Source organism: Pithys albifrons, chromosome 11, assembly GCF_047495875.1.
Source record: "Pithys albifrons albifrons isolate INPA30051 chromosome 11, PitAlb_v1, whole genome shotgun sequence".
NCBI lineage: Eukaryota > Metazoa > Chordata > Aves > Passeriformes > Thamnophilidae > Pithys > Pithys albifrons.
The window spans coordinates 25,193,405-25,216,557 of NC_092468.1; the positions used below are offsets into that span (position 1 = coordinate 25,193,405).

The window sequence follows — 23,153 nt, forward strand, 5'->3', positions numbered from 1 at the left end:
TAGCAAACCCTCAACATCTCTAATTAAACATGGAGAACAGATTTTCACTCGACCCTTCATGAGAGGAAACCAGATATTGCTATTCAAAACACAGATGTAATTTATCTCTTTTACAAGCCATCAACTAAGTTCCTTCTGCAGTGCAATGAAAAACTTGAAATTCCAATGAATTTTCGAGGGTGAGGAGTGTGAACACAAGCCCTGGAGATGCAAGAATGTGCTTTACAGTTATTTTATTCAGTGCAAAGGAGGGTTTAATACAAACAAGGCATGTGGAGTTTATTCTGAAGCAGAAATTTATCATGAAAATAAGGTCCTTATTCCTTCCTTGGGGTGGATGCAGGGCTGGTTTAAAAACATTAAGCCAGGCTGCTGATTATCCCAAGCCATGACATTTATTTCACTGGACTGGTTTGGCACTGGTGCACCCCCAGACTAAAATGGGTTTCATGTGCTCTTTCTCCTGCTAAACTGCTGAAGATTTTGGGTCAGGGGAGGAGGAAAGTGGGGCAGCAAAAAATATTAGGAAGAAACACTGCCCTGGGAGGGTGGGCAGGCCCTGGCACAGGTGCCCAGAGAAACTGTGGCTGCCCCAGCCCTGGGAGTGTCCCAGGCCAGGCTGGACAGGGCTTGGAGCAACCTGGGCTGGTGGGAGGTGTCCCTGCCCAGGGCAGGGGTGGCACTGGGTGGGCTTTGAGGTCCCTTTTAACCCAAACCTTTCTATGATCCTATGATAGATATTCTGGCAGAGTGGGTGCCCCTCCAGAGACCTCCCACAGCTCCAGTGCCACCCCAGAGCTGGGGGGACCTCAGCACCTGCCACACATTTCAATAAATGCCCTCCTGTGCTGCTGCCCCACGATACCCTCCCTGGCATTGGCATTTCCAACACTCTTGCACTGCTTTTCTACAGCTCATTCACACAAAAAAGGTCAGCTCCTCTTTAAAACCACAAATCACATCCTGTGCTCCCTGGCCACTCAGATTATCCCAGTTCCTGGTCTGGCTTTGGATTCAGGAGCCCAGGGATGCCCAGGGATGCTGCCAGCCAGCCCTGGGCACCCCTCCAGCTGAGCCTCCAGCACCAAACCAGGCAGAAACCACCCCCCAAAACCACACAGAACAAGGTCATTTTGCTCCCAATGGCCATGGCAGGGACTCACCTGCAGCCCAGCAGGGCTCAGGGGTGGGGTCCAGGCGGCTGCAGCCCCCCCTGCATTGCTGGATGCCCCCCTGGCAAGGCAGAGGGCATGGCATGGGTGCCATGGCACGGCACGGGGAGGCTTCGTGGCCACAAACAAAACCTTTGTGGGCATTGGGGTTGTGCAGTGCAGTCGGATTTGCAGGTTTAACTCTTCCAATTTAGCAAATTAATCCTTTGCTTAATTTAGAGGGGGGATAAGGGGGGAGGGAAATCGCAGGGGCAGCAGGAGGCTCAGTGATTACACTCTCATTAAAGCTCCTCTGCTGGCACAGGAGGGGGCAGAGGTGAGGGACAACAGCAGCATCTCACAGCTAATCCCCTCTCTTAGGTCGAGTTCAGCAGTTTGGGCTCAATCTCCAAACTGGAGTTTGGTGTTTAGAGCAAGAGAAGATGTTGGGATGGCTCCAAACCTCTGCCAGACCTTCCTTGGAGGAGCCCAGACCACCAGGGATGGCTCCAAACCTCTGCCAGGGCTTCCTTGGAGGAGCCCAGACCACCAGGGATGGCTCCAAACCTCTGCCAGACCTTCCTTGGAGGAGCCCAGACCACCAGGGATGGCTCCAAATCTCTGCCAGGGCTTCCCTGGAGGAGCCCAGACCTCCCACCAGGGATGGCTCCAAACCTCTGCCAGACCTTCCTTGGAGGAGCCCAGACCACAAGGGTTGACTCCAAACCTCTGCCAGACCTTCCTTGGAGGAGCCCAGACCACCAGGGATGGCTCCAAATCTCTGCCAGACCTTCCCTGGAGGAACCCAGACCTCCCCCAAGTCCTCCCCACACACAGGGACCAGTGAGGCCACTGCCAACAGTGGCCACTCAGTGCCACTGAGGCATTAAAAATGGCCATTGCTCTGTCCCAAAACACCCCCAAAGACCACTTTGTCTCCTTTTCTTTGTTCAAAGTGGAAAATAAAAGAGCTGATCCTTCCCCAACTGGTTTTCCTCTGAATTATTTGCTACATGATGGAGGATGAATCACAGAATCCCAGAATGGTTTGGGTTGGAAGGACCTCCAAGCCCACCCAGTGCCACCCCTGCCATGGGCAGGGACACCTCCCACCAGCCCAGGCTGCTCCAAGCCCTGTCCAGCCTGGCCTTGGGCACTCCCAGGGATGGGGCATCCCAGTGTGCCAGGGCTGGCAGGCACAGGAGGGCCAGTAAAGCACAGGGCAAACAAAAACAAGGTCAAAAAGCATCCTCCTTATCTGTCCAACAGCCTCTGGAATTCGGTGTAATCATTAAGGCCAAGGCAAAAAAAAGACCTTCTCTAAACTGGTTTGGAAGGCACGTGGGTAAGGAATGCAAGCAGGGAAATAGCTGGAATATTTCAAATGCAGAGTCCACAGAGCCCTGCTGAATCTTAATATTTATGTTGGTCCCTCTAAATGCATTAACTCCTGGATTTCAGTGCCTGCTGAGAAGGGTTTGCAGCGATCCTGCCCCACAGCCCCTCCTGCCCACGACGTTTGGGCAGGAATCAGCCCCTTAGGGAAGGCTCAGCTTCATTAAGGTTTGTGTGATTTGCCTTGGGGGGGCCTCTGGTTCTCCCTGGGGGGCTTTGAGGGTTTAAAAAATCCAGGGAAGACCGTGCTGGCTCCAGCAGAACCACAGCAGGTTCATCCCAGCTGCCTGAGCTGGATAATGTTGAGAGAAGAATAAACATTCAGGAATTCCTCCCAAGTTTCTGTTGCATCCCAGGTGCTCCACCCTCTGCCTGATTTAGATTTTGTTGTTTTTTTTTTTTTTCCTGGGGCCATAAATATCTTACAGTGAATCATTTCTTGCCCAAACCCATTCATTGAGAGCCACAGAAAATGGTCTGGAAAAATAAAGTTACACTATTCCTTCCCCAGCTGTTCCTCACATTTACCTTCCTGTCACCCCTCTGAGCTCAGCCCAGAGGTGGGTTCAGATCACACAGAATCAATCCCAGCCTGAAGCAACCAGAGCCTGGCACACACAGGGCACCAGGAGAGGGGAAAGGGCAATCCCTGCTGACAGAGGGGTTGCTGCAGGTGCCCCTCAAAGGGTGGGATCAAGTTCCATCGATCAGCTCAATCGGCATTTCACTCTGAGCCACAACTGTTGCCGTTTGCAGGTTCCAGCCAAGGGCAATTACCTTTTGTTGTCTCTCTGTCTCTGCGTCTTCACGAGCCCCTTTGCATTTAGATGCAGTTCAGGTTTGCAGGAGGACGTTTTGCTGCTCTGCTTTTCTCTAATGATTTATGATGTGCTTAATCCAGCCCTTCTCAGCCAGGCAATATTACCATAACAGCTCAATAAAGAGGCTGAGGACGAGCTGCTCTTACTGGAGTCCCTTTTTCACTTCCCAGTCTCAGGGGCAAGACCCAACTCCCTGCCCAGCTTGCCCTGCCCAGCTTGCCCTGCCCTTTCTTTGGCCACAGGCAGTGCTGGGTGTGTGGCAGGGCCGTGGCATCTTCCCTGGACTTGTGTGTTTCCCTGTCTGCCCCTTCCCTCTGCCTTCCTGCTTTGGGTGATGAGAAGGTGGGACGTGGGGGCCTTGGAGAGCTTTTCCAACCATCGTGATTCTGGGACTGTGGGAGCTGTCCTTGGAGAGGTCCCACTGAGACCACTGACCCATTCCTGGTGGTCTCCCCTGAAGTTCTGCCCCAACCCTGGCTTGGGGTGTGTGCCCACAGGGCAGCCCCAGAGTCACTGAGGCTGGCAAAGCCCTTCCAGCCCATGGAGCCCACCCTGTGCCCAATGCCCACCTTGGCAAAGCCCTGCCAGCCCCTGGAGCCCATCCTGTGCCAAATGCCCACCTTGGCAAAGCCCTCCCAGCCCATGGAGCCCACCCTGTGCCCAGTGCCTATCTTGGCAAACCCCTCCCAGCCCATGGAGCCCACCCTGTGCCCAATGCCCACCTTGGCAAAGCCCTCCCAGCCCCTGGAGCCCACCCTGTGCCCCATGCCCACCTTGTGCCCCAGCCCAGAGCACTGAGTGCCATGGCCAGTACTGCCTTGGGCACCTCCAGGGCTGGGCACTCCAAACTCCCTCCAGTGCCTGCCCACCCTTTCCAGGCAGAAATTCCTGCTGCTGTGTCCCCTGCCCCTGCCCTGGCCCAGCCTGAGGCCATTCCTGCCCTCTCCTCCTGTCCCTGTTCCTGGAGCAGAGCCCGACCCCCTGTCCCGGCTCCCCCTCCTGGCAGGGATTGCAGAGCCAGAAGATCCCGCCTGAGCCTCCTTTTCTCCAGCTGAGCCCTCCCAGCTCCCTCAGCTGCTCCTCATGGATCCCTTGGGATGCAGAGGACTAACCAGATGCAAACAGGGAAAGGCCAGGAAATCCATACCTGTTCTCACCCCCAACTGTTCAAAGGCTCCTTGCTGGCTTCTCCCCACTTGGTTCTGCAAAACACCCCCAGGAGCCCATGGCCAGAGGTTCCTGATGTGCCACATCAGGAATCTGCTCTGGAAGAGGGTTTGTACTCATCTATATGCAAAGAAAGAAATGTAACTTCAACACCCCCCCCAAGCCCCTCATGACACAAACCCAGAGACAATAAAATATGTAACTACAGCAAATGTGGCTGGGAGGAAAGCAGCCTCTTCCCTGATGATGAATTATACTCCACTTGCAACAGATGCAGCTCTTTATATTTGTTTTCTGCATAAATCTACATATCAGCCTGAGAGCAACTGGGTGTGCTTTGTCTGGCCTCATTTCTGTCCCTCCCTGCTCTTTCCAGCTGGGGCCTCTCAGAGCAGCTTCCCCCTGGCAAACAGCCCCTTTGGGGGCTTTTCCAGCCCCAAATTACAGCCAAGGAGCAGGTGGGCCTTGACCATGAAGTGACTTTGCTGCATGAACTTTCTTGTTCCATTGGCCATCAGTTCCTGCCAACTGGGATGGCACAAGTCAGTCCAGAGATGGGGAGGGTCCTCAGGGCTTCCAGCACCCAGGGGAACGTGGAGGAACAAGCTACAGTGGGTGCTGTGCCTGCAGTGGGTGCTGTGCCCACAGTGGGTCCCGTGGTCATCAAATGCCACCCCCTGCCCTGGGCAGGGACACCTCCCACCAGCCCAGGGTGCTCCAAGCCCTGTCCAACCTGGCCTGGGACACTCCCAGGGCTGGGGCAGCCACAGCTTCTCTGCCCAACCTGTGCCAGGGCCTGCCCACCCTTCCAGGGGAGCAGTGCAAGAGTGTTGGAAATGCCAATGCCATGGGAGGGTATCGTGGGGCAGCAGCACAGGAGGGCATTTATTGAAACCTGTGGCAGGTGCTGAGGATCCCCCAGCTCTGGGGTGGCACTGGAGCTGTGGGAGGTCTCTGGAGGGCACCCACTCTGCCAGAATATCTATCATAGGATCATAGAAAGGTTTGGGTTGGAAGGGACATTAAAGCTCATCTTGTTCCACCCCTGCCATGGGCAGGGACACCTCCCACCAGCCCAGGGTGCTCCAAGCCCTGTCCAGCCTGGCCTGGGACACTCCCAGGGCTGGGGCAGCCACAGCTTCTCTGGGCACCTGTGCCAGGGCCTGCCCACCCTCCCAGCCAGGAATTCCTTCCCAATATTCCATCCAACCCTCCTCTCTGTCAGTTTGAAGCCATTCCCCTTGCCCTGTCACTCCAGGCCCTTGGAACTGTAATTTGATTTATAACCTCTATAATTTATTCTGTGATGCCCCTGGATGGGCCCCCCTGGGGCTGGCATGGCTGTGGGACACCCACAGCTGCACCTGGTTGGCACCAAAGCCCCCTGGGATGGGCAGTGGCTCTGCCCCAGGAGCTTTATCCCCTAAGCAAAGGTGAAGTGGGAACCTGCAGGGGCTGCAGGTGGTGGGTGGAATATTCCACAAACCCAGAAAAGGTGAAAGGGATGGGTGTGGAACACAATGATCTCATTAAATGCTGAGCCCATTTGTTTTCAGCTTTTCTTAATCTCATTTAACGCTCTTGGTGTCGGGCCCAATTATTTTTAATTGGTTTTACACATTGCACCTGATGAATTTATGGGTTTCTCTACAGGGTCTCCCAAAACATAATTCTCAAAGAGAATTTCTTTTGGTCCCCTTTGAGGAGCCTTATTTAATATCTGAGCTGGAAATGGGAGTGATGGAGGGAGCAAACAATTAGGCAGAGTGTTGGTGATCACAGAATCATAGAATGGATTGGGTTGGAAAAGCCCTCTGAGATCATCAAGTCCAACCCTTGGTCCAACTCCAGTCCCTTTACCAGATCATGGCACTCAGTGCCACGGCCAAGCTCAGCTGAAAAACCTCCAGGGATGGGGAATCCACCCCCTCTCTGGGCAGCCCATTCCAATCCCTGAGCACTCTCTCTGCAAAGGATTTCTTTCTCATCTCCAACTTCAATTTCCCCTGGCAGAGCTTGAGCCCATCGTGCCCCCTTGTCCTATTGCTGAGTGCCTGGGAGAAGAGACCAACCCCCAGCTGGCCAGAACTTCCCTTCAGGCAGTTCCAGACAGTGCTGAGGTCACCTCTGAGCCTCCTCTTCTCCAGGCTGAACACTCCCAGCTCCCTCAGTCTCTCCCCATAGGGCTTGTGCTCCAGTCCCTTCTCCAGCCTCGTTGCTCTTCTCTTCTCAGTTGGGTTGGAAGAGACCTCTGAGATCATCAAGTCCAACCCTTGATCCAACCCCACTGGGATCAACAATCCAGGGCACTGAGTGCCCAGGGCTGGTGATCACAGTGGGGTTGGATCAAGACATGGTGGATTCTCTGTCCCTGGAGGTGTTTAAGAGGACACTCAGTGCCACATCCAGTCCCTTCTCCAGCCTCGTTGCTCTTCTCTGGCCCCGCTCCAGCCCCTCAATCTCTTTCCTCAACTGAGGGGCCCAGAACTGAACACAACACTCAAGGTGTGGCCTCCCCAAGGCAGAGTCCAGGGGAAGGGTCACTGCCCTGGCCCTGCTGGCCACGCTAGTTTGGATCCAGGCCAGGATCCCATTGGCCTTCTTGGCCACCTGGGCACACTGTTGGCTCCTGTTGAGCTTCCTGTCCCTCAGTCCCCCCAGGTCCCTCTGCCTGGCTGCTCTCCAGCCACTCTGTGCCCAGCCTGGAGCGCTGCAGGGGTTGGGGTGGCCAAAGGGCAGGACCTGCACTTGGCCTTGTTGAACTTCCTCCCATTGGAATCAGCCCATCCCTCAAGTCTCTCCAGATCCCTCTGCAGAGCCCTCCTGCCCTCTACCCTGTCTAGATCCTTCTCCAGGTCTCTCCAGCCTGTCCAGATCCCTCTGTAGAGCCCTCCTGCCTTCCAGCAGCTCGACACTCCCTCCCAACTTGGTGTCATCAGCAAATTTTCTGATGATGGACTCAATCCCCTCATCTAAATCATCAATAAAGATGTTAAACAGAACTGATGGAGCAGCCTCGTCCTGCAGCCACAAGGAAAACCTGCCTGGGATGCAGCCAAGGAGCAAACACTCAGGATGATGGGCAGAGGTGTCACTGCTGAAGGCATCTCCCCACAGCCTGGTCCCACAGAGGCCTCGAGGTGCAGATGAAAGCTCCAGGCACATGGATGGTGTCCTGGCCCAGCACTGGGGCTCTCCCAGAGCTCAGCTCCCTGCCCTCACCCCAGGATAACACCTTGAACAAACCAATGTGTCTGTTTAAATGCCTTAATAATCAACATACCATGCTCAGAAGTGGCAGATTTAACCCAGCTCCCAAGAGCTTCATCTGTTTGTTTTCCATGACCTTTGGAAGGCAGAAACTCCACCTTCAGCTGCTCCTCAGCTGCAAAGTGGGTGGGTTGGGCATTCCTGGCTGTGCTGTGTGGGACCAGCATTAACATTCCTCTGCAAGACAGGCAGGTGGCAGGTCAAGGCACAGGAGAACCTGTCAGGGATATAAAGCCTGACCCTACATTATATGGAAGGAAAAAAACCCAAGTCAGCTCTCAAGACTGACAGACTCTATAATCAATATATATTTATTTGTATATATATATTTCCATCTCTGGGAGTGTCCCAGGCCAGGTTGGACAGGGCTTGGAGCACCCTGGGCTGGTGGGAGGTGTCCCTGCCCATGGCAGGGGTGGCACTGGGTGGGCTTTGGGGTCCCTTCCAACCCAGACCATTCCCTGACTCTCTCTGTGACTCAGATTCATGTCCCCAAGGCTGGTTCTGCAGTCAGGACTTTGGAAACAGCCTCGTGCTGCTGGATCTCCCCCTGGCATTGGAAGTCAGGGAAACAGAAAGTGGATAATCCTCTTCCAGGGCTGGCACCAGCTGCCACAGCCCTGCTGGGCTCCAATTAACACCAGAGGCTCAGGTTTGTTATTAATTAGGGGAATGAAGGAGAATGGAGCATGGCCAGGGCATGGCAAAAAGGACAGAGCCCAAACGAGCTCCAGGGAGAGAAGAATCCGTGTCTCAACAGCAGCTCTGGGGCAGCACCATCCCCTGGGGGAGGATGGACCCCAGGCCACCCCAGGGACCACAGATTCACAGCCAGGACCTGAGACATGTTCCTGAGAGCCCAGAGCTCCTTGTCCTGGGGCTCGTGGCTCTGGAGACATCCAAGGTGCTCCCTGTGCCCTGACAGTGGGTGTTGGTACTGAGTTTAACTTCTGCTTTGCCCCCAAACCAACTCCCCTTCCCATCCAGGATGCCAAACCCTCCCCAAAGCACAGCCCAAACTTTGCTCCCAAACCAACTCCCCTTCCCATCCAGGATGCCAAACCCTCCCCACATGTGGACACGTCTTGTCTGAGGGGTTGAAATGAATTCCTGTGGCTCCTGGAAGTGTGCCCAGAATCCAGACACTGGATTGTCCCACAGGATCTCAGCCACTCTGAAGTTCTGGCCCCTCTGAGACACTAAAGACCCAATTCTCTCATTTTTATCTTGGAGAGCCCTGAGCATTAACAAAAACATCTTGCAGATGCTGAGTCACGATCCCAGCCCAGCAGTCCAAGCCCTGCCAGCCCCGCAGCCCAAACCCTGACAGCCCCGCAGCCCAAACCCTGACAGCCCCGCAGCCCAAACCCTGACAGCCCAGCAGCCCAAACCCTGACAGCCCCGCAGCCCAAACCCTGCCAGCCCCGCAGCCCAAGCCCTGCCCGCCCCGCAGCCCAAACCCTGCCCGCCCCGCACCCCAAACCCTGCCCGCCCCGCAGCCCAAACCCTGCCCGCCCCGCAGCCCAAGCCCTGCCCGCCCCGCAGCCCAAGCCCTGCCTGCCCCGCAGCCCAAGCCCTGCCCGCCCCGCACCCCAAACCCTGCCCGCCCCGCAGCCCAAACCCTGCCCGCCCCGCAGCCCAAACCCTGCCCGCCCCGCAGCCCAAACCCTGCCAGCCCAGCACCCCAAACCCTGCCAGCCCAGCACCCCAAACCCTGCCTGCCCCGCAGCCCAAGCCCTGCCAGCCCCGCAGCCCAAACCCTGACAGCCCAGCACCCCAAACCCTGCCTGCCCCGCATCCAAGCCCTGACAGCCCAGCAGCCCAAACCCTGACAGCCCCGCAGCCCAAACCCTGCCAGCCTCGCAGCCCAAACCCTGCCAGCCCCGCAGCCCAAACCCTGCCAGCCCCGCACCCCAAACCCTGCCAGCCCAGCAGCCCAAACCCTGCCAGCCCAGCAGCCCAAACCCTGCCAGCCCCGCACCCCAAACCCTGCCAGCCCAGCACCCCAAACCCTGCCAGCCCAGCACCCCAAACCCTGCCAGCCCAGTCCTCCCACAGGGTCTCACTCTCACCCGCAGCCTCAAACCACTCCTGCAACAACCAACCCCTTCTAAAATGCCCCACCAGCTCCTTAAGGTGCCACCAAGAAATGTGTCACCTGCCCTTCATACATTCTTAGAGAAATGAACTGTCCGTGTAAAACTCATCGAATAAATCAAGTTAAGGTTAAAACTGTTGACTCAGGATCGATTGGGATCTCTCCCAAGGATCCAATATTTGCTGTTGTGGCTGCTGCTGTTGCAGAGTAATAAAACCCACAAAGATTTTGGGCTGCTGAACTCAGACTGGAGGCTGTGATGAATTTGTGATGCAAAGCACGAGCCAATACATTTATTATTATTAAGGAATGCTGCATAACCCTTAATAAGAATAAATGTCTTAATAAATAAATAAATGTCTTAATAAATAAATAAATGTCTTAATAATCAATGCTGACGAAAAGCAGCCTGAGGTGGGTTCAGGCTCTGCAAGGAGAGTCACTGAAGTTCTTCACTCTGGAATTGCTGCCCAGTCCCACAAGTGCAGAGGGTTTGGGGCATTATTTAAGGGATCTGTGCCCAGATTGTGCCTCTGCAGAGGGGACTGAATGAGACACAGAGCTCAGCCCGAGGGCACGCGATCTGCGGGGTACTCACAGTCATCCTCCCGCCCGGCTCCTTCCTCTTTCAGGGCATTTTGTGGGTGCTGCGGGCACTGTGGGATGTGCCTACAGCTGTGCCCGCTCCGTGCCCTGCCCGCCGCTGCCCATCCCGCCGGGGCAGCTGCAAAGGACACCTTTAATTCAGCTGGCACGGCAGATTCGGGCTGGACTCCCCCGCAGAGCCGCGTCCCGCCGGAGCAGCCGATGGATGCCAGGGCAGTGCCCACACTCCAAAGCGGGTTTGGGGTGCCCCTGACCCTCTGGATGGAGGGATGGAAGGATGGATGGAGGGAAGGATGGAGATCTCTCTGCAGCTCCAGGAGAACAGCTCTCTCCAAAAGCCTCCCCTCTCACAAGGCTCGACCTTGCCAGGGAAATCCTGTCTCGCCTGAATTATTCATCCTCCTTCCCGTGCTGGCGGCTCCAGACATTTCCAATCATTAATATGTCATGGCTTGGGATCCTTTTGGACTTCTCTTCTCCTGCAGCATCCTCTGCTTTGGAAATCATGCCCTGGTGATGTTTCCATCAGCATCCCCCTGATTCACTACAGAAGACCCACATCTCCATCCCCCTGCTGGGAGGTCCCACTCCAGCAGCTCCAGGATCAGGGACAGCGTGACTGTTCCAGCTCAGGCTGTGCCAGCAGGGCTGGGGCTCATGCCGTGGGCAGGACTTCCACCTCTGCCTGCTGCTGGAATACAGGGGAGCTTCCAGCATCCCAGGGAAACACCCTGAGGAGGGGAGGCAACCGTGCTGTGAACTCCACAAAAGAGCTTTTCTAATCCTTCTGAAGTGGAGCTGATGGCAAACCGTGGTGTTCTTGGTGCTGGTGGCCAGGCCAGGCCAGGCCAGGCTCTGCTCCCTCTGGATCACACAGAGATCTGTCCCCAGAGCTTTGCCACTTGTGGCTCTCCCAGACCTGCTCTGGGGTCTGGAAGGGAATGGACCTGCCTGGAAGCTCCTCAGCCCTTCCCCACCTGAGTCCTCCCTGCCCACCCTGCCCAAGGACAACCCCTTTAAGCTGGAACCAATTAGCTCATCACTGGGAGCCTAATGGTCCCCTCAGCTCCCAGTCCAGCCTGGAAGGGCTGGAATTCCTGCCCTGTCATCCCAACAAAGTGCCATTCCAGCAGCAGGGAACCCCTGCCAAGACATTCCCAGCCTCAACTCGTTGCTTTTATTCTTGCTTACGTTATTTTCCATATTTAAGCTGGGCCTATTGCTAAGCCTGGGCTGTGTGTGGGAGAGGAGAAAGGTGAAGGATCCACAGGGAACTCCCAGGCTCCTGCAGCTCCAGCCCAGCTGAAACAGGACCAGACACAGCCCACCCTTTCCAACGAAATCCCCTTTTCTGTGGATTCTGCACAGTTCTTTGGGTTGCTTAATCCCCCCTTTCCAATATGGGATTAGGACTTTCCCTAATAGGTTTCTGCTAATTCCTTAAGAGATTGGAGCACAAACAAACACATCTCTGCAGCTGAGAAGTTTCCCTTGATGCCATCACCCTCTTCCCATGCCCACCCTTGGCACACACCTCAGCAAGTGCTCACATTCCCAAAATCATCTCCCTGAGAGCACATCCCAGTCTCACCCATCACCTTCCCCAGAGAAGGGAAACACAGAAGGTCTGGTGGTCACCCAGAAGACACCTGGACAACAGGTTTGGCCTCTGCAAGAGGCTGCTCCTCTCTGCAATGTGGCATTTGGGGGGTCACTGCCTCTCACCCCCCCCTCCACCCCCTGTGCCACCCACCCCTCACCTTCCCCAGGCAGAAAAAGTGGGGGGCAAGGCTGGCAGGAGGCAGCAGAGAGGTGGGCACTGACAGGCCATCAGCAGCACCAGGCACTGCAGTCCAGGACCACTGACACCTCCACTCCCACCCCACGGGCATGGGCACCTCTGCCCACACCCCCCAGCTCCTGCTCGGTGTTCAGGGGCTGATCCCCAGGAAACCTGCCTGGCATTTCACTCTTCTTTAACCAAAGGGCTGCCCTGAGTCGACCTGACATGAGCTGATCCCTCAGAGACCTGCCCTGGAGGAATCACATCCATATTTCATCAAGCCACCTTTAAAAGTGCTGAGCCAACGGTGCTGGGCAGGGCCTGAGTGGTGGCACCTGCCCGTGGGCACCAGTGGCACCCCCCGAGCCACAGCAGGGCAGGGCAGGGCAGCCCAGGGGCACTGCAGGGACATGGGCACCCAGGGTTGACATTGCAATGCCAGAGCTCCAGAAACCTCCTGTTGGACAAGTCAGACTTGGCTCGGTTTGCAATAATAAATCACCCAGAAATAAGTCCTGATTTTTGCTGGAAACCGCTGGAGTCGCTGTTGTCCCACACAGAGGTGGGTGGGAGAAGCCTCAGCACCTCCAGCAGCATCACCCACCCCATCCCACTGCCAGGGAACTGGGAACCAGCAGCTCTGTGTGGCAGCAGCAGCTGCAGAGCAACCCAAATCCATGTCCTGGCGAGCAGAGCAGACCCCCAAGCACCCCCAAAATCACCCCCCAGCCTTTGCTCCTCGGGGCACAGGCACAGCAGCCACACAGACCTCACCCCCTTGCCAGCCTCCCCCTGGCACACACAGCAACGAGCAGCTCCAGGAAGTGCCCAAGTTTCACACAGTTCCTCCTGCTTTAATTAAATCCCACTGTCATTTTTATTTACTTCCAATTTTGCCTCTCACTCCTCTCGCTCCCCTCCCGTTTATAATTAGCACCAGGCATTCTGCAGCTCCCCAGAGTTTTCAAAGTTGGCAGATTGGGGGGTTTTTTCCTAATCCATTTTAGGTTTTTGGAACCCTGTAATAAAGGTTTTGCAATTAAAAATACATAATTTGCTCAGAATCTTTTGCTCACTGTTGCTGTGTCCCTGCCCAGCCACGGGCTCAGCCCTGGAAAAGCTTTTCCAGGAGAGGAATGAAGGGCACGTTCTTCCCACACCTCCTCTGCCAGACAGCCAAGGGTTAACTCTGCTCTATGCTTTTATTGCCATGTTTTATTTCATTATTACAAGTGTATCGTGGAATTTAATTGGCAGGTAGGTAGTAGAGCAGATTAAAATGCATTAACATTTATGGAAAACTCTGCTTAATGCTCCCATTTATTGCTGCCCGCCCGTGGTTTGCAGTAACATGTTGGTTTTAGCACAGCGGCTTTTAAATATGTCACTGAAATGGCGCTTTGTTTATTCCCTTGATGGGTATTTGAGAGAGCGATTTACTTCAGAGAGCTGAGCTGGAATCAGAGGGGTTGGAACAACAGGATCTTCCAGGCTCCTTCCCACCCACCCACTCTGTGATTCCAGGAGAACAAACCCCTCTGAGTGCAGAGACAGGGGCAGCTTCAGGGCAGGATGGCAGGTTTAACATGAGGTTATGCAAAATTCAGGGCCATTCTAGAACTTTCCAAAGCCCAAAGGGGCTCAAGGAGAGCTGGAGGGGGACTTTGGACAAGGTATGGTGGGACAGGACACAGGGAATGGCTTCAAACTGACAGAGGGTGGGATGAGATGGGATATTGGGAAGGAATTCCTGGCTGGGAGGGTGGGCAGGCCCTGGCACAGGTGCCCAGAGAAGCTGTGGCTGCCCCAGCCCTGGGAGTGTCCCAGGCCAGGTTGGATAGGGCTTGGAGCACCCTGGGCTGGTGGGAGGTGTCCCTTCCAACCCTCCCAACCAACCCTCCCAACTCTCCAACCCTTCCAACCAACCCTTCCAACCCTTTCAACTCTCCAACCCTTCCAACCAACCCTCCCAACTCTCCAACCCTTCCAACCAACCCTTCCAACTCTCCAACCAACCCTTCCAACCCACCCTTCCAACCAACCCTTCCAACCCACCCTTCCAACCAACCCTTCCAACCCTCCAACCCTTCCAACCAACCCTTCCAACCCTCCCAACTCTCCAACCCTTCCAACCAACCCTCCCAACCCTTCCAACCAACCCTTCCAACCCTCCCAACTCTCCAATCCTTCCAACCAACCCTTCCAACCCTTCCAACCCACCCTTCCAACCCTCCCAACAACTTCCCAACCCCTCCAACCAGCCCTTCCAACCCTCCCAACCAACCCTTCCAACCCTCCAACCCTTCCAACCAACCCTTCCAACCCTCCCAACCAACCCTCCCAACCCTCCAACCCTTCCAACCAGCCCTTCCAACCCTCCCAACAACTTCCCAACCCCTCCAACCAACCCTTCCAACCCTCCCAACCAACCCTCCCAACCCTCCAACCCTTCCAACCAGCCCTTCCAACCCTTCCAACCAGCCCTTCCAACCCTTCCAATCAACCCTTCCAACCCTTCCAGCCAACCATCCCAACCCTCCCAACCTCCAACCCTTCCAACCAGCCCTTCCAACCCTCGTCCTGTGCTGCCTGATGCCTTTGCAACTTTAATTTGCCCTAATTTACTTTTCCTTATTAAAGTTTGGAAATCTCATGCCCATCAGAGGGGGAACTGCTCTCTGAGGTAACACTGAGCCTGCTCTGAAGGCTGAAATCCTCCTTTTAATGCACTGAGAGGAAGCTGTTAAAGCTCCAGGAGCAGCTGGTGGGATGTTCTGCATCCTGAGAAGAAATCCAGGCTGACACCTGGAGCCAGGGGATCCCTGGAGAGGTGTCCTCAGTGCCCTGCCTGGAGTGCTTCTGAGATATATTTAAAATATGGGGTGAGAGGCAGCTGCAAACTGGGCACAAAGCACTCCCTGCAAGGCCCCTGCAGGAAAAAAATAAAAGATATTTGCTCCACATCATCTTCTACCACTGCAGAGATGGGAGAAATCCTCAGGGATTCCTCCCAGGACAGGGAATTCCTTCCAGCTTTGAAGAAAAACAGCTGGGGAAGGTCATTCAAAGGAGAATTTTTCATTTTTGAGGAGCAAATTTTGTCCTGACCAAAGCAAAATAAGCTGAGAGAAAACAAAGCTCAGAATTTGGCATTCTGGGTCCATCTGCTGTTGGAAAGATGGAAACAGCATCAAATATTCTGGATCAAAGGACCTCCAGCCTGGGCAGGGAGTGGGAAACCCCAGGCAGCAAAGCAAGAGGGAAAATCACACAGAAAAACCAGAGCAAACAGTAAAAATTGGGGTGAAAAGTTATTAAAAAATAACAATAAAACAGAGAAAAATCAGGGTGGGGGTAGAGACACAGAAATCAAAGAGTAGGAGAGAGAAGCCCAAAAAATAAGATAAAATAAAGGGGAAAGATTAAGCAGAGAGGGAAAAAAGTAGCAGAGTGACAAGAAAAAATCCCCCAACAAGTTCCAAAGAAATGAGGTTTTTTTCCACATGGGCAGTGGTGGGTCCAGAGGATCATCCTCTCCCCAAGCCCTGTTGGAACAGGATCTTCCCAAGGAAGTGATGCCATCAATTATTAAGCAGTGAGGGGGAATTAAAAATTGAGAGAAGTGTTAGATAATTTAGAAAACCAAACAGAGCTGCACGGGGGGGAGGGAGGTGGGCCCTGGAAAGCCGTGAGATGCCTCAGAGTGGTAAATAATTCATCCTGCACTTCATTTATTCATATTTCTTTGCTTTCCTGCCGTTCCAGAGGGAGCGGGAGGGTGGGAAGGATGGGATGTGGAGCACCAGGAGAGCCCAGCAGGGCAGCTCCTCTCCCTCTCCTGCACTTCCAGAATTCCCAGACACATTCCCCTACATTTTGAGCATTAAAAGTGTGATTTGAGCCCCATTTGGATCCATGAGGTGTCCAAAACCAGCCTGTTCAGAGCCAGCCTTGACTGAGCTGCTCCTGGAGCTGCAGGGGGCACAGATGGGGCACTGTTGGCATCTCAGGCAGGAACAGGAGGAATTCCCACAGGAATTCCCACCCTCCTGGGGCTGTGCCAGCAAGGAGAGGACTGGGAAGAGTTCTGGGCTCTCCTTGTCTGGGGGATTTGGGGGCACAGCAGGGCACAGCCAGGCTCTGGGTGGGCATGGAGCAGCCTCGTGGGTGCCACCACACCAGGGACACAGGCTGGAGATTTCTCCTTGTTTCACTAATTACAAGGCCATTAATTAGCCCTGGGTAGTGTTTCCTCCTCATTTGGAGGAGCTCTCATGCCCAGGGCCCTCCATGGGTGAGGGCTCAGCAGCTTCTCATCACCAAACCCCTTGAGCCAGGGCCAAAATCCCAGGAGATGGCACAGCTCCCACCCCATGGGCATGGTGGGCACCTTCCCCTCCCAGAACTTCCAGAGCCACCAGTTGGTCTGGGTTGCAATTCACTGGTGGGCACCTTCCCCTCCCAGAACTTCCAGAGCCATCAGTTGGTTTGGGCTGCAATGGAGCTTCAAACTCACCTCATTCCAACCCCCTCCAAGGGCAGGGAGATCTTCAAAAAAACCAGGAAAGAGCCATCCCTGACCATCAGATTTTCTCCCTGAACTTTGTCTAAACTGAGTTTTGGGAGGATCATGAAGGTTTTTTGAATTATGAAAGTTTGGAAGCTGCAGGCAGTTTCCAGCCTAGGCTGTTGTGGTACCTCCTTGCACAGATGGGAACAGTGAAAGACAATTCTTTGGGTTTTCTCTGTGCCCTCTGGAGAGCAGAGCCAAGTTCTGTGACACCACAGTGTGTGCTCTTCAGCTTTGATATCCAGCCCTGACAATGCCCACCCCACCCACACCTCCTTGGAATCCACCCTTGGGAAGCAGGAAAAGCTCCACTCTGCCTGAGCCTCACTCCCTGCCCCACTGAGATGGCACTGCCACCTGTTTTTCATAGATTTAGGGACCATGAGGGGCAGCCAGTCCCATCCCCATCCCACTGAGATGGCACTGCCACCTGTTTTTCACGGATTTAGGGACCAGGAGGGGCAGCCAGTCCCATCCCCATCCCACTGAGATGGCACTGCCACCTGCTCTCCCAGATTTAGGGACCATGAGGGGCAGCCAGTCCCATCCCCATCCCACTGAGATGGCACTGCCACCTGTTTTTCACGGATTTTGGGACCATGAGGGGCAGCCAGTCCCATCCCCATCCCACTGAGATGGCACTGCCACCTGTTTTTCACGGATTTTGGGACCATGAGGGGCAGCCAGTCCCATCCCCATCCCACTGAGATGGCACTGCCACCTGTTTTTCACGGATTTTGGGACCATGAGGAGCAACCAGTCCCATCCCCATCCCACTGAGATGGCACTGCCACCTGCTCTCCCAGATTTAGGGACCAGGAGGGGCAGCCAGTCCCATCCCCATCCCACTGAGATGGCACTGCCACCTGCTCTCCCCAGATTCAGGGACCATGAGGGGCAGCCAGTCCCATCCCCATCCCACTGAGATGGCACTGCCACCTGCTCTCCCAGATTTAGGGACCATGAGGGGCAGCCAGTCCCATCCCCATCCCACTGAGATGGCACTGCCACCTGTTTTTCACAGATTTAGGGACCATGAGGGGCAGCCAGTCCCATCCCCATCCCACTGAGATGGCACTGCCACCTGTTTTTCACGGATTTTGGGACCATGAGGGGCAGCCAGTCCCATCCCCATCCCACTGAGATGGCACTGCCACCTGCTCTCCCAGATTCAGGGACCATGAGGAGCAGCCAGTCCCATCCCCATCCCACTGAGATGGCACTGCCACCTGCTCTCCCAGATTTAGGGACCATGAGGGGCAGCCAGTCCCATCCCCATCCCACTGAGATGGCACTGCCACCTGCTCTCCCAGATTCAGGGACCATGAGGGGCAGCCAGTCCCATCCCCATCCCACTGAGATGGCACTGCCACCTGCTCTCCCAGATTTAGGGACCATGAGGAGCAGCCAGTCCCATCCCCATCCCACTGAGATGGCACTGCCACCTGCTCTCCCAGATTCAGGGACCATGAGGAGCAGCCAGTCCCCTCCCCATCCCACTGAGATGGCACTGCCACCTGCTCTCCCAGATTTAGGGACCATGAGGAGCAGCCAGTCCCATCCCCATCCCACCTCACCTCCAGCATCCCACCTGTGCTTTCTTTCACCCCAAAGCCACCTTTGCCTGTGAATTATTCCATGACCAGGGAAAGCAGAAAACCAAAACCCACATCAGTTATTTTAAAGTAAATTGTAGAATATTCTCAATCCTTCCAATTTCTGGACACTGATCACACAAAGCACTGAATTAATCCCCCCAGGTGAGCTGAATATCCTGTTAACCAGGACCAGCAGAACATTTAATTAAAACTAGACCCTCACTGAGTAGGAAACCCTTTTCATAGGATGATAATTAACAGCTATTACTGTGGTTTCTCTGCATGTCTCATCATTAGATCCTCTCTCATAATTTTAGGAATGTTGTTCCTTTTTTTTTTACTGATCAAAACTTGAAACCAAATCACAATAATCAGTTCACACAAATAATGCTGAAGTGCACAGTGACTTCCTGCAGGCACAGGCTGAGCTCAGGCAAACACCCTGCAGGGGAATAGTGAATATTTAAAGGCAATAAAATCTGCTCCTAAAGCTAATTTATTCTCCAGCCTGGCTTGTGTTTATTTATCAGGGACCTTAATCAGAAAGAAACAACTGATTAGAGATGATGGAAGTCTAATCAGGGAGATTATCATTAGTAAAATAAAATTAGCACGCTGGGATACAAAGGCAATAACTCCTGGAAATGCAAATTCCTCCAGTCCTGGTGTGGCATCAGCCTATTCCTGGGCTCTGGCCAAGGGATATATTGGTGACCTGGGGACTCCTGTGGGCTCAGCTCAGCCCTGAAAAGCACAGTCAGCAGCTGAATTTGCATCTTGGAGGTGCCACCACTGAGCAGCCCTGAGAAAGCAGAGCCAGGGTCAGGCAGGAATCTGGGCTAAGCCCTCCCTCCGTGCCCACTGGGCTGTGCCCATGCCCAGGAGGGATGGCAGCACTGCCAGGTCCAGCTGGACCCCCTGGAGCTGAGGCACAGCTCAGAATCCCCCCAGCTGGGGTTATTCCCAGTGCCAGGGAGCAGAACCAGCCAGCAGGGAGTGCCCAGGGAGGTGCCCACCTGCCAGGGAGTGGATTCCAGGGCAGGACTGGGTGGGATCCACAACTCACATTTAAATTCTTTACCAGTGGAAGCAGAACTGGGGATTAAAGGCTTTGAATGTCCTGCCCATTCCTGTTTCAGCTCCTCTTGTTACCAAAAGCCATCGCAGGCAATTCTTGTGGCCCCTCCCTGTTTTTCCACACTCCCAACAGCCACTTTGGGTTGGCAGAGGGGAAATCAAGGAATCTGATCCCTGCAGGGCCTGAGCAGGAGGCTGTTGGCTCATTTATTCCCCAAATCTGTAATAATTGTTGATAACATCCCACAGAACCACAGCAAAGAAACACGTGCCCACAAAGGTTAAGCCAAAAGCTGCTTCATTTGGATAAAATCCTTGTTTTCCTAAAAGAAGGAACCCATTAAACTGGGAAATAGCCAAAATAATTCCTTGAAGAGCCTCCATAGCTCTCTTAGGCCTGATCTTTATTGGCAGCCAGGAGCCCATGTCCACTCTAATGGGACAATTTAAATGCATAACAGTTAAAATAAACTCCCCAAAGGGTGTCTCCACATTCCTTATGTTGACTGGGGAGACATCACTCTGTCATAAACTGCTGGAGAACTGAGAGGCCTTTAAAGCAGCAGAAAAATATTGCCCTGCCTATCCCAGGCTGGCCTGGACCAATTTCTGCTCCTCAAGGTTTGATTGATTGCGTGAAAGGCAACACTAAAACGTGCTCTGCAGATTTAACCCTCCTTTCTGGTTTCTCTTATGCACAGATAACACTCCCTGGGAACCTGCTGAGGGGGAGAAAAAGGAGCAGGAAATGTGAGAGAAGAGCAGAAATTAAAATTAAAAATGCACAAACCCCCAGGGTAAAACCAAACCTCCAATTCTGGGCACTCTTCCTTAGATTTCCTGTAAAAGGGTTAAAGCAATAAATCTACATTTAACAAATCGACTCAGATGGAAAGTTGGAGCCACCAAATCAAAGTCATGGATGAGCTGGATCTCCCTGGATCTCCTGGGATCATTCCCCAGGCAAGACCTTCTCCTCCTTCTCCTCCCTGGATCATTCCCCAGGCAAGACCTTCTCCTCCTTCTCCTCCCTGGATCTCCTGGGATCATTCCCCAGGCAAGACCTTCTTCTTCTTCTCCTCCCTGGATCATTCCCCAGGCAAGACCTTCTCCTCCTTCTCCTCCCTGGATCTCCTGGGATCATTCCCCAGGCAAGACCTTCTTCTTCTTCTCCTCCCTGGATCATTCCCCAGGCAAGACCTTCTCCTCCTTCTCCTCCCTGGATCTCCTGGGATCATTCCCCAGGCAAGACCTTCTTCTTCTTCTCCTCCCTGGATCATTCCCCAGGCAAGACCTTCTCCTCCTTCTCCTCCCTGGATCTCCTGGGATCATTCCCCAGGCAAGACCTTCTTCTTCTTCTCCTCCCTGGATCATTCCCCAGACAAGACCTTCTCCTCCTTCTCCTCCCTGGATCCTCTGGGATCATTCCCAGGCAAGACCTTCTCCTTCTCCTCCCCGGATCTCCTGAGATCATTCCCAGGCAAGACCTTCTCCTTCTTTTTCTCCTTCCTGGATCCTCTGGGATCATTCCCTAGGCAAGACCTTCTCCTTCTCTTTCTCCTTCCTGGATCCTCTGGGATCATTCCCAGCCAAGACCTTCTCCTTCTTTTTCTCCTTCCTGGATCCTCTGGGATCATTCCCTAGGCAAGACCTTCTCCTTCTCTTTCTCCTTCCTGGATCCTCTGGGATCATTCCCAGCCAAGACCTTCTCCTTCTCCTCCCCAGATCTCCTGGGATCATTCCCAGGTAGGACCTTCTCCTCCCTGTATCATTCCCCAGGCAAGACCTTCTCCTTCTCCTCCCTGGATCCTCTGGGATCATTCCCAGCCAAGACCTTCTCCTTCTCCTCCCTGGATCCTCTGGGATCATTCCCAGGCAGGACCTTCTTCTTCTCCTCCCTGGATGTCCTGGGGTCATTCCCAGCCAAGACCTTCTCCTTCTCCTCCCTGGATCCTCTGGGATCATTCCCAGGCAGGACCTTCTCCTTCTCCTCTCTGGATCCTCTGGGATCATTCCCAGCCCCATTCCCTGCCCTGCCCCTCTCCTGGCAATGCTGCTCTGGGGTTTGCCCTTTCCCTTGGGTACCCCCTGGGCACAGGAAGGTTTGGGGGCTCAGCCCCAGCCCTGCCCCTCGGGGTGACCATCCCTGTGTCCTCCTGGAGGGAACTCCACCTGTGCTGGTACCTTCAGTTTTCTCACTAAAACCATCTCCAAATTGGATCCAAAATTCATCATTTCCTCAACAACATAAAAAAAAGTCCTTGTTTTAAACAAACCTGAAGAAAATCAAGAATATTTCTGCGACCACTTCAGCTTCTCCCAAATGCAGCAACATCTCAGGAGTGAAACCCTTCAGTGATGGGGAAAATTCAAAGCTTGGGAGGGAGTCTGTGGAAGTTTAACATTAGGAGAAGTCACAGATTTCCAGTTTGGGAGACAAATTCCTTGAGAGCAGCTCATGTTTGTCTGGTTTGAAGGACACCCAAAAGCACTGTGGGTGTCCAGGCCCTCCTGAACACCAGCAGCAATTCCATGTTCCCTCTCCAGGTTGTCCTCAATTACTGCCCTGAGGGGTGTAATTACATCTCTCAGGTGGATGAGGCTCTGCTTTTATTTCTTCACATTTTCCCCGGTGTTTGTGTTGAGGTAACCCCTATTTTGGTATCACAGCACCTTCCACTACTTGGCCATCCACAGGTTTCTCTTCCCATGCTCAGATTTTGCTCCTCACAAAATGGGCAGCTGGAAAGTCACGGCTCAAATGACCAGTTTCTCCTCTAAAATGAAAGAGGAGGCTCTGGCTTTCCTCAGCAGCGTGACTGGAGGTAAATTAACTTTCCCTTTGGCTTTAGATGGATGTCTAATGAGCTCTGCCTTGTTCAGCTGGAAATCCTGGAGCTGTTTCTCATCCCCAGTGGCTCCTGAGCAGCACATTTGACAGGTTATTAAGATTTTAGTCTCACTGTGGAAACATTTTTCTAGGCTTTCCTGGCTGGGACCAGGAGAGGTTCCTGCACCTTCCCCAGCTCCACTCCAGGCTGATGGATCTCAAAATGCAGCTTTTTTTAGAGGCTCATAGGAAATATTTAATGAGCAACAATTTCCAGCCCTGGTTTCTGTGTCCTAATGAGCTGCACCGAGCGAGGCTTTGCCAGCATTTAATTCGGGTACTTAAGGGGAGGAAGCTGAGCTGTGAGTCATGATGGGGAAAGGGCAGAGCTCTCTGACAAATCTCCAGCTCCCAGAGCCAGGGAGAGGCTCATTTGGAGCCCCAGAGCTGCCTGTGCCAGGCTGGGTGGGCTCCAGGGTGGGTGCTGGGATGCCAACCATCCCACTGCACCTCTCGGGGTGCCAGGGACAGGTTTTCATTATCTAAATGACTCAAACCTCCTCTGCTCCTGCCCTGCCCTCACTGGTCTCACCTTTGGAAAGCTCTGCAGGATCTGCAGTTGCCCAGCAGTTCACAGGACACATCTGAGTGTTCTGCTGAAGGAAAACGTTTTGCTTTTTTCCTGTGTTGTGACTTTGTGCCCATGTGCCAAAGACAAACCCTTTCACTTTGAAACATTCAATCACAATGAAAATAGAGAAATAATTCGTGGACAAAAGCTGAAGGA

General features: G+C 53.9%; 1 protein-coding gene across 2 annotated transcripts in view; it reads right to left on the reverse strand.

The window, feature by feature from the left end:
* SCHIP1 (schwannomin interacting protein 1) overlaps nt 1-23,153 on the reverse strand; it is a 99,084-nt gene that overhangs the window by 45,396 nt on the left and 30,535 nt on the right. Inside the window, exon 1 of one of the 2 annotated variants that reach the window (XM_071566716.1) lies at nt 10,501-10,628. The exons of the other annotated variant lie outside the window; for it this stretch is intronic. Coding sequence (XP_071422817.1) covers nt 10,501-10,506 — 6 coding nt within the window. The 5' untranslated portion in view covers nt 10,507-10,628. Of the gene's footprint in view, nt 1-10,500; nt 10,629-23,153 lie in introns of those variants that run through there. 2 annotated transcript variants of the gene reach the window in all.